The sequence below is a fragment of the Calliphora vicina genome, chromosome 3 (assembly GCF_958450345.1).
Source record: "Calliphora vicina chromosome 3, idCalVici1.1, whole genome shotgun sequence".
NCBI lineage: Eukaryota > Metazoa > Arthropoda > Insecta > Diptera > Calliphoridae > Calliphora > Calliphora vicina.
This window is the reverse complement of record NC_088782.1, coordinates 111,249,273-111,261,414: the sequence shown is the minus strand read 5'-3', so window position 1 is coordinate 111,261,414 and position 12,142 is coordinate 111,249,273. Positions and strand designations below refer to the sequence as shown.

The 12,142-nt window shown below is 32.1% G+C and overlaps 1 protein-coding gene across 5 annotated transcripts in view; it reads right to left on the bottom strand.

Moving 5' to 3' along the window:
• Positions 1 to 3,334, bottom strand: part of Plp (Pericentrin-like protein) — an 85,978-nt gene extending 82,644 nt beyond the window's left edge. For 3 of the 5 annotated variants that reach the window (XM_065503997.1, XM_065503998.1, XM_065504000.1), the window contains exon 1: positions 3,145 to 3,334. In XM_065503997.1, coding sequence (XP_065360069.1) covers positions 3,145 to 3,171 — 27 coding nt within the window. In that variant the 5' untranslated portion in view covers positions 3,172 to 3,334. The remainder of the gene's footprint in view (positions 1 to 3,144) is intronic. The other 2 variants (XM_065504001.1, XM_065504002.1) reach the window with 1 other exon arrangement.
• Between the last annotated feature and the right edge of the window lie 8,808 nt (positions 3,335 to 12,142).

Sequence of the window (12,142 nt, the reverse complement as noted above, 5' to 3'; positions counted from 1 at the left end):
GGTTTTTTGCTCATAGCTCCGTTATTTATGGACTGATTTTGCTGATTTTAAATAGCAAACTTCTCGAATGCATGTCTGACAGAATTATTGAAGATTTGGATCCCGAAGATATCTGGGGTCTTCAGAAAATTGATTTCAACAGACAGACGGACAGACAGACGAACATGGCTTAATCGACTCCGCTATCTAAAGGATCCAGAATATATATACTTTATAGGGTCGGAAATGAAAAATGTAGAAATTACAAACGGAATGACAAACTTATATATACCCTTCTCACGAAGGTGAAGGGTATAATAAGAAGCTGTGATCACTTACACAGAGCTTCAAAAATTAGTAAACACAACAAATTATTTAATTTTTTTTAAGAAAACGTTTCGTTTTGTTGGAGATTGGACTGAATATTAGTTGCGATTCTGAAAATAAAGATTTAATTTGGATTATAATGATTTTCATGATCTTAAAAAAATCCAAAAATTCACTGGCGTTTACTCACTTTTGAGGCTGATTTATATTAAAAAAAACTCTAGAAAACTTACATCGGTAATAATATTGCATTAATCGTGAAAAGAAGTTCATCAAATACTCTTAAATAAACGTTAAATTGAGAAAAATGTCCGATCTGTGAATTCCAGATCAATCAAGAAAACTTACATCATTAGCAACTTGGAAAATAAAGGTCAAGTCGAGAAAAGAATACCGTTAATAATTTTGTTAATAAATTTTTAATAGAGTAAAGGGGCTCGATCAACGATTACTCATAATACTGATCGACAAGCAATCTTTTATATGAAAAAATCTAATGAAAAGTTAAATATTTAAAAAACTCGATCTGTGATCTCTTATAATAATCGAAGACGTAGATTGAAGTTAAAATTATTTAGTATATAAACACCTCCTATTGAAGATAAAAATAAACTCTATAAAGAACTACGATTAAAGCTAAAATTATTTATATAAGACCTACGATTGAAGCTGAACTTATTTATATAAAGGGCAAATTTCTCTCAACTATCAGTGACATCATGCAGGAGTCGCTTGGCGATCTCTCGTCCTGGGCAAAGACTAACGGGCTGGGTGTAAACCCATCAATGACAGAATTGGTGTTATTTACTAGGAAGTATAAGGTAGAGAACTTCAACTTGCTGAAACTAGACGGCGTTGAGCTGAGTTTATCAGGGGGAGCCAAGTATTTAGGAACCTTCCTTCACGATAAACTGTCATGGAAAATAAATACGCAGGAAAGATTAAAAAGGGGCCTCAATGCCTACTATACATGTTGGAACTCAATTGGCAAGAACTGGGGCTTGCGACCTAGTATGGTTAATTGGATCTACACTTCTGTTGTTAGACCTATTATTACTTATGGTTGCACAGTGTGGTGGGAAGCAATGAGGAAACGTAGCTACAGGGCTATACTCAACAAGGCTCAAAGGTGTGCATGTCTGGGCATCACAGGTGCCTTAGGTAGCACCCCGCAGGCGGCGTTGCATATAATCCTAAACCTACTACCCATTGAGAAATATGTTGAGAGTGTGGCAGCAAGGAACTTACTCAGACTATCAGAGTCTTCCTTGGTGAAACCCTTGCGGATAGGACACACTATGATACTGTATGAAGCAGGTCTTATTGGTCAGGGCATTATTCCATCTGGAATCTCGCGACCTTTAGCTTCGGTGCTTCACCCCCAATAGAATTCCCCACTAGGGATAAGTGGGTTGGATCCGATCAACTGTTTGATGGGTGCGCAGTTTTCACTGACGGTTCCAAAATGGATTCTGGTACAGGGGCCGGGGTTTATTTGGTCGACCAAGACATCAAGCGCTCATATAGACTCTCTAACCAGTGTAGCGTCTTCCAGGCAGAGATCTTCGCGATCTGGAAAGCCACAGAGTTGATAGGGGCACACATCAATAGGGGGGCTGTAGTGACGATATACGTAGACAGTCAGGCGGCACTGAAGGCCTTGGAATGTCATTTAGTACACTCCAACCTAGTAGAGGACTGTAGGAGAGGTCTGGAGGAGCTATTGGTACACTACTCAGTGAGATTGTGTTGGGTACCAGGGCACTTTGATATACAGGGTAATGAGGTAGCAGATGAACTTGCTAGACATGGTTCTGATCTGGATCATGACACTAGGGAACGGGCTGTTAGACCACCCATTTGTCACTACTACAGGGTAATCTACGAAAGATTCCGGGACAATACGAATCAATCCTGGTGCAGTAGAACAGATTGCAAAGTGTCCAGAGCCTTATGGCCAAGACTGAATGCGAACGCGACTGGAACACTGATAGAGTTGGATAGGTATAATCTCAGGATTCTAGTAGGAGTGATAACCGGTCATTGCTCAATTGGAGCCTTTAAGGGTAAATGGAATAATGGCACACAGGACTTCTGTGGAGTATGTGGGGATGCAGAGGAGCTAGAGACAGTAGAGCACATTATGTGCAACTGCCCTATGCTACAGGGTCACAGACTTAGATGGCAAGGAAATAGATTTCTGGACGAACTTGGTAGTGTTGCTGGCTGCAAACTAAGCAACATACTGGGTTTCATTAAGGGAATAGGGTGGCTATTTAAGGGACGTTCTACGGCGAGTCCAAATCCGTAAAAAGACTTATCTTTCTTTCTTTCTTCTTCTTTTTAACAGACGGAACTTTGGACTTTTTTCTTACTCTAAGGCTATCACCTTTGTCTATCTCTATTGAAGGGAATCACAATGGACCTCAAGGTCTCCGAGTGGAAGTACACACAATGTACACCCCTTCCTAACCTATTACCTATTACCTATTTATATAAAGACCGATTGAATCATTAATAACATTTAATTCAGAAAAGGTACTCGATCAGTGATCACTTAATGTAGATATGACTTAAAAATTAGGGATTTTTTCCAAAAAATAAATCTCATTTTCTAATTAAAGATGCAAAAAATTCGATATTTTCAAAGCAAAAAAAAATCGATCAGTGATCACTATCTTTATCTTTCACTATGCATAAATTTATATTTTACAAAAAAAAAAAAGATAATTTTGTAAATAATCCAAGAATTAATTCTTTTAACTTTCTTATTTTTAATGCAATAAAAATCAAAACAAACTTAAAATATCAATAATATTTCAATTATTTTGTACATACCCAATCGTAAAGAGTAAATAGATCCATTATATTCGATTTGCCATTAATATGCGCCGCTCAATACACACACGCACTGACGATCACCAAGTGGATCGCAAGTGGATGGTATACAATGGGGGGAGAATAAATATAGCAGAGGGAGAGCAGAGAATGTCGGTTTAGGTTTTTCTTTTTTTTTCACAAAATGAGATTTATTTTTTTGATTTTCAAAAAAAAATGCAGCACAAATTTAAACAAAAATGTATTTTTATAAGGCCGCAAAACACATAAAATAATAAAAAATGATTTTAACAATTCTCAAACATGGTGACGTTGACTTTGTAAAAAGGGCAGCCAATGAGCACACAAATTTGCTTCAAGTTTTTTTTATTTTTGGTAATTTTTCAAAATAATTTTAAAATCAGAACAACATTTAAGACACTTAAGATATTTGAAATGATTTTTTGAATAATTTTGTTCAATTTCTTTTTTTAATTTTTTGATGTAAATGTTTTAAGGTTATAATTAACAAATTTTCACGTAATTTTTTTCTTCTCTACTTTTATTAAGGAATTTTTTTTGCCAATTATTTATTACTAAACTAACAAACTATAAACTAAGTTTTTTTTTAAAAATTAATGTTCCGTCTCCATTTTAAGGGATTTGGAATTTAAAATTCCTTTTTTTTTTGTTAAGAAAATAGAGAACGTTTAAACTAAATAACGCGCCAATTGCAACTAAACTAAAATAACAATTTATCGAATATCTAGAAAAATATATAAAAAGAAAATACGAAAATGCAGCTACATTTAAACAGAAATTGTGTTCCTCCACCTCATTTTCTCAACCATATCAATTCATTAAACTCGGAGATCTTTCAACTCTCAAATTTGTTCGGTCTTCTCGTAAATCTTAAAGACACCCAAACGCACTCATAAATACAAATTCTATTCAAAATGGTTTGTTTTTATAATTTTATGGAAAAACATCAAGTGTCTTTAATAAGAGACTTGATCAATTAGAATTAAAGCGACAGACGATCAAAGCGGTACACAAAAGTAATATAAGAAAGAAATTTGAAATTTCATGAAATTTCATGAAATTCCATCTAAAATAATACTCTTCCAAATGAAATGGAAAGCTATGTACTTAATCGGTCCAAAAACTAAGGTATTCATTCCTTGGTCGTTGAGAAGTATTCATTCCCATTAAACCCACCATAGTCGCCTGCATTTTGTCGCTTTAATTTCATCCAGTCCCTTACCCAGAAGTGCGAATGATTTCTTTCGTAAAAATGGGACATAAACATATAAATATACACTTGGAAGAGTGAGTGAGTGTGTGCTTGTGTATCTTCTTGGAGAATATTGAGTGGGACACAGGCACTGCGTAGCCAGCAAAACACTTTGACAAAGTGTTGATAAATAAAAAAGAGATTTTTCAGAAAATTGTTAAAAATAAAAAATAAACACGAAATTTTTTTTTACATTCTCATTTTTAGAAATGAAAAACATGTATAAAGTGTGCCGCCACTCAAATAACAAAAGGAAATGAAATCATCATTTTCATAATTGCACTACTTACGAATTTTTAGAACAAATTTTTATAGGGAATTGGAAAAATAAATAAAATATTAACAAGTAAGAGAGCTATATTCGGCTGTGCCGAATCTTATATACCCTTCACCAAATTATACTTTGAAATAAATTTCTTTAAATATTTTTAGGTAAACAAAATTTAAATTTTTTTTTTAATTGTTTTTCAAATTTTTTTTTTTTAAATTGTTTTTTAAAAAAAGTTTTTTTCCAAATTTTTTTTAAAATTTTTTTTTTTTGGGAAAAAAATGTATGACAAAAAAAATTTGTTGATAAAAAAAAATTCGGGTTAAAAAATATTTTTCCCGATTTTGACCCATTGTAGGTCCAACTTACTATAGCCTTATCTACATCGTTGCAATGGACTTTGAAATATCTATCATTAGATATCCATATTGTCAATATTAATGACTTAGTAATCCAGATATAGATAAAAAAATAGGTCAAAAATCGAGGTTGTCCCGGTTTTTTGCTCATATCTTCGTTATTTATGGACCGATTTTGCTGATTTTAAATAGCAAACTTCTCGAAAGCATGTCTGACAGAATTATTGAAGATTTGGATCCTGGGGTCTTCAGAAAATTGATTTCAACAGACAGACAGACGGACATGGCTTAATCGACTCCGCTATCTATAAGGATCCAGAATATATATACTTTATAGGGTCGGAAATGAAAAATGTAGAAATTACAAACGGAATGACAAACTTATATATACCCTTCTCACGATGGTGAAGGGTATAAAAAATTACCGAATATTTGGTGAAAAAACTACAACATTATTAAATTTAAATTCCTACATTTTTCATCTGCGACCCCATAAAGTTTCTGGATCGTTATACACAGATGAGTCGATATAGCCATGTCTGTCTGTTGAAAACAACTTTCCAAAGCCTCTAAATAACTTTAATATATGATTGATACACCCAACTTAGATTGCTATTTAAAATCGTGAAACTCGTCAAACAAATGGCTGAGATATAAGGAAAATACCGCAACTACCGCGATATGTTCACCTATGTTTTTATAAGATTCGGAACAGACGAATATAGCACTCTTACTTGTTTTATTTAAAACGTGTACCATCTATTAATCAAATCTTCTAAATCTTCGTTTATTGGTAGGAATTTCAACAATACGGCCGCTATCAACTTTCAAAGTTCGCAAGTCCTATTGCAAGACCCTATATATTAGAGTGTCTGGATTATTCATTAGTTCTAATCCATGTCTTGAAAACTATCACATCTGTTCGATGTGCTATTGCCCCTTGGTCAAATATTCGGTATCTTCTTATGTCTGTTTCTACAGTCATTCACTATCCACACTGCGCTATGAATCTGGTGTCAGCCAGAGTCACTTTATACCTTATTGGCCTTTTGATCGGGAGTATTTATAAGATGTTTTCAATAGCCATTCTTAAAGTAGTACTCGTGGTGCAAGTATTGCACTAGAGGTGTGGAAAATGGAAGTAAAACCTCAGGCTTGTCAATATTACACAGTTATGTACTTGAATGTAACCAACCAATCGTAGAAGGAACATAACGGACTGAAAAGTGTCAAGGCCGAAGCTAGACATAGTAGGTACCAGATCGCTGTTAGTGTTAGATAAAGTATTTTGAGGACATTTGTATTGTGATTTGGAACATGGATGGAACATATCATCTTTCGTTGCCATTCGCTAGAACGATATAGGATTAAATGTCTGGCCAGACGATGGAATGAAGGACATTACTGGTTATAAACTGGTGGATATTGTCTGGTTCAATAGGAACGGGAATGTGAATTTATGCATTTTTTACTATTTTCTACAATCAATGCCTTTCATTCTTCTTTCTTCTAATATTCACCCCTATCGCAAATCAACATTTCACATGAAATATGTTCCCTTTTCCCATTTCTCGTTCATCAACTCTGTTCACGTGTAAAAATTCCCCGTGTAGTGAAATTTTTAGATGAAATTTTGTAAACAATAAACAGCTGTTACGAACAAAATCAACTATTGTGAATGAAAAGTTTAGGGGAATATCAAGATAGCAATTTTCCCTTCGAGGAAAATGGATATTTCATGGGAACATAAATTTCACATGTTTTTCACGATAGGGGTGATTATCTACTTATATATGTGACGAGACGACCCATACCATTTGTTCTTCAATATATTGTCCAATTTTCTTACTCTTTGATCTAGAAGTTGTCTCAACGAAGAGGTGGAGACGGTTGAACACTTTTTTATCACTGTCTGGGCACATCAGAACTGATATTTGGAACGTTGCACGATCTGATGAACCTATCAAGGGTGGACATCAGAAATTCAAATGCCCCCAGTCGTGCGACTAGAGATGCCAAGCGGGGAATCCCGGATCGGGATTTCGGACCCCGGAATTTTTAAAAATCCGTCCCGATTAGCATCTCTACGTGCGACTGAATGTTTGGTTAATGACTGAATATGATTGAAGGGGGTACTGATTTGTTGGTACTCTTAATATCAACCCTTTATTTCCAGGTATCGCAAGGGATTCGATTATGATGGACCCAAGTGTGTCACTGCTACTTAGGGCAGCCGGTTATATGAAACCTTAAGTAGCCTCGGTAGTCCGTTTAATTTGTTAGGGGTTAAGTATCCGGCATTGTCATTCCTGTCCATGAAATCCTTGTATCTAGTTAGGTTAGATTATTAAGGCAGACAGTCAAAGATAGCCGATTTACTTGGTTTAATAATCCCACAATAAGGAAGTTTGCATCTTCCGAATATCCATCACCGATAGTCATAGTAGTGATCAAGGTTCTTATGACAACTTCTACAGAAATCATTAAAACAGTGCCCTGTTTCCAGAATAATGAATAAATTTGTTTATCTAGACGTTTTGATGAAAAATGTGAAGCCCAGTGTTGAGAAACTAGGGATCGAAGAAGTTTTCTACTTCTACCAGGACAACGATCTCAAGCATAAATCGTATGCTGCCAGAGAATGGTTGCTTTATAACTGTCCAAATGTCCTTGAAGTACCACCACAGTCTCCCGACTTAAATATTATTGAAAATTTATGGGTCCGTCTAGACCAAAATATCAGAAAACATAATATTACGTCACAAAAAACCGTATGGAGGCTTTGCAATCGGAATGGAGCGGAATTACTTTCACGTACACTTCTAGTGTATTAGAATCAATGCCTAGGCGTCTACAAACCGTGATTTCAGCGAAAGGCGGTCCAACAAAATATTAATATTACATATAAACAGTATTTAATTTAAATAGTTCACTTTCACTGTGATGTAGATTTGAAGTCCTTTTTGAGTTTTTGTGTTTTTTTACATTTAGCATTTAATATATTAAAAAAAATTAAAGTAATAAAGATACGTGATATTTTTGCCAACAAAATTTTCTTTTCATTATGTATTAATTATTTTATCTGAAAACAGTCCATGGCTCACTTTGAATGTGAGCCACTGTACATGTAAATTATTCTCACTAAACATTTTTCTTGGATGTTCGAAAAAATATATAATTTCAATTTGAAATTTGTAATTGAATTGAATTGGAAAAATAAATCCAAAAAAATATGTTAAAGTTTTAAATTATTCGAACAGTTAACCGTCCAAAATTAATCGGCTAACCGATTAACGGTGGTGGTTTCTTCATTGATAACTATGGGATTAAATCCTACTTCAGGCTACCTAACTTCTGTACGGCTCTTCAAGCGGAAGTTACGTGCATCGAACTGGCTTAGGTTTTATCGAATATCTGGTGATATATCCATATTTACTGATAGCAAGGCTGCCGTTAACGGTGTCTTCACGACATCTAGGTTAACCGAGGAATGCCCGGTATCCCTTAATGAGATAGCGAGACATTCTAGGATAACGCTTATATGGGTCCCTGGTCACGATGGAAATCAGGGTAATTGTATAGCAGATGAACTGGCCAAAAGGGGTGCGATGATGGATGATGAAGAGATCGATCCCTTTTCTGGTATTTCCCTTGTTAATTGCAAGATGGCTGTTCAGCGAATACTATATGAATCTGCACAAAGCAGGTGGACCAATGAGTCTTCCTGTGTTATAACGAGGTCTACTTGGCCCGTATATGATGCCAACAGGACGAATCTACGTATAGAATTTCGTCGTGAGCAAATAAGGCTAATTGTTTCATTCATTACAGGACACTGTATAATTGAGACACATGCTAGGAGATTGGGCCTACGGTACAATGACTACTGTAGGAGCTGTCACAATGAAGAAGTGGAGGAGACGGTGTCCCACCTATTCTGCCAATGCCCGTCTCTGATAAACCTGAGGGAACGCATCCTCGGATTACCATTCCTATCATGCTTAGATGAGCTATCAAGATTGAGTCTTAGACGAATCTACTCTTCCATCAGAGAATCTGGTTGGTTTAGCCTGGATATAGGTCAAAAATAAGTAAAAAATCTAGGTTGTCCTGGTTTTTCTTAGGTTAGGTTAGGTTCCATGGGTAGCCACTCTTCAAGCAGCTCACTTGGGTCCATTCAAAAAACTGATCCCATTGTGATACCCAAGGGGTAAACTTCTGGGTATTAATTATACGTCCATCGTTTCCAGGCTAAACCAACCGGATTCTATGATTACTAAGTCATTAATATAGACAATATGGATATCTAATAATAGATAATTTCACTTAGCCCCCATACAAATGTCCCCAGAAATTTTTCAAAAATTAGTTCTAAGCACTCTGAATTTATACTGTAAAGTATGGCGAAAATCGGGCAACATTTGTCCCAATTTCCCTACAAGGCCGCTTAGAAAATGAATTGAGCATTCATAATTCTCTTATAATATATATAATATAAAATAAAGATATTAATGTTTGTGTCAATTTTGATTTTAATCGCAGCAAGGAGCTACTATACATACTTATTCTTCAACAAGCTATAATAACTAGTGAAATCATCCTTTTGCTGAGATTATTGTTTGCCATAAATAGAAAAAAATATGAAAATATCATTCAAAGGATACCAATATTTCCAGAACATAATTATTTCAATGTCCTGAATTAAATTTAAAATGTTCCTTACAAAGTTGCAAAAATTGGTTATAAGTATGGAATCCGAGCATTAATATGTAATTTTTCTTAAATCTTAAAATCTGTCCTCAATGTTTTTTATATAACTAAGAATAAAGTAAAGCGGTGTAAATAAAAAATACATTATATTTTTAATAATTATTATTTTTTTATTTAATATAAAATGTTAAATAAAAACCCCTAAATATTTTATAGTAGAACCTACTACTTACTATAAAAAATTAGCTATTTATATAAAAAGAAAAATTGTATTGTATAAATTTATAAAAAAAAAAATATGATAGATTAATTTTAAAATCGTAAATATAAAATTTATAATTTATTTACTTTACTAATATTATATAAAAAAAGAAAGTTTGTATATATAAAAAAACAAATATTTTGGCAATAAATTTGAGCATTAAATTTTCAAATACATATTTTTAATAATTATTGTTTGTTAAGGTTAGTAAAACTAACCACATATTAAGGCAAAGGATAGTTATTATTTCATAAATAAATTCCTGTTTATAATTATTTAGTAGCAATGTTTGATTAAATGCTTAATCTTACATTTCCTATTACATATTTAGTTTTGTTTTCGTTTTAATTAAGACACTGGTTTTTCTTTTTAATAGCAATTTAAATATTTAAATATTTTTAACAATTTTGAATTTCTAATTTAAAAGTTATACATTCACAACATAACATAAATATAGAATTTATTGTTAATATTGTTAAATTACAATTTGATTGTCAAGTTATAAAGTTTAATTAAATTAAATGTTAAATAAATTATATATAAAATTAATACAATAGCTACACAAATTTAATATTAAATACAAATAATAAACAAATTGTTTTGTTATTTAAAAAAAATTATAAAAATTACAAATCTAATTGAAATGCAATTTCTGTTGGCTTACGCTAGTTTAAAATAAGTTTTATAAAAATCTAAACCTTTAAAAATCTTTTAAAAATCAGTTTGTTTTTTGATAAATGATATTTCATTTAATATCACTGGTTTTTTTTAGAATGTTTTGGTGTTTACTTTTGTTTTTAACTTTTAAATTGCAATTTGTTTTATTGCATTTATTTTGTTTTTCAAATATATGTTAAATTCTGGTTTAACATTTTGAAATTATGTATTTGTTTATTATTAAAGTTTTTGTTAATCTATAGCTTTACTTGTTTAATTGAATTTAATGCAATTAAAAGTAAATACATTTAGTACTGTTTTTATATAGAAATGAAACTTTTGAATCTAATTCAAGGGGTTTCTTTATTCAATATTCAGATTTTTATATTGAAATCTTCAAGTGGCTGCTGCGCCTCAATACAGATAATAAACGATATTTCTGCTTATTTCCCACCAATATAAAATCTCAAAGAAAATCATGAAAAGGGAAATATTCTTAAAAAAAACATATTTCCGAAAAAGCTTCACTTTTCTTAAAAATAGGATTTCTTTAGAAAATAAGTAAAAAAATACTTCCTTTTCGTTGGAAAATATTTTTGAGAAAAAACATTTTTTATATTTTTTTGGCAAAATGTTTTTAAAATGCTTTTTTTAGAAAAAGATTTAGTTTTCTTTATAAGCTTTAGTCCAGAAAAAAACTAAGAAGAAATTTTTTTTTTAAGTTGTCCAAAAAGCTTATTGTTTATATAAAAAAGTTTATTTAGAAACAATTTCTCTAAAAGCTTCTTTTCAGAAACAACTTTTTTAAGTTTAAAAAAGCTTTTCTTCAGAAAATACGTTTTCTAAAAGCTGGTTTCAAAAGTGATTTTAAAAAATTGTTCTTAATTAAAAAAAGAAGCCGTTTTTGATAAAGGTTTAGCTTTCTCTAACAGCTTTAGTCCCGAAAAAAAACTTTCGTTCATGCGTCAGAAAAGCTTTTTTATAGAAAATAACAAAAAAAACCTTTCCAGAAACTAGTTAAGAAAACCTTATTTTTTATATAAAAAAGTTTATTTAGAAAAAATGCTTCTTTTCAGAAACAACTTTTTTAAGTTTAAAAAAGCTTTTCTTCAGAAAATACGTTTTCTAAAAGCTGGTTTCAAAAGTGATTTTAAAAAATGTTTCTTAATTAAAAAAAGAAGCCTTTTTTGATAAAGCTTTAGCTTTCTCTAACAGCTTTGGTCCCGAAAAAAAAACTCATTCATGTGTAAGAAAAGCTTTTTTATAGAAAATAACAAAAAAAACATTTCCAGAAACTAGTTAAGAAAACCTTATTTTTTATATACAAAAATTTATTTAGAAAAAAGCTACTTTCAGTAACAACTTTTTTAAGTTCAAAAAAGCTTTTCTTCAGAAAATACGTTTTCTCAAAAAGCTGATTTCAAAAGCGATCTTAAAAAATTTTTCTTATTTAAAAAACAAAGAAGCTT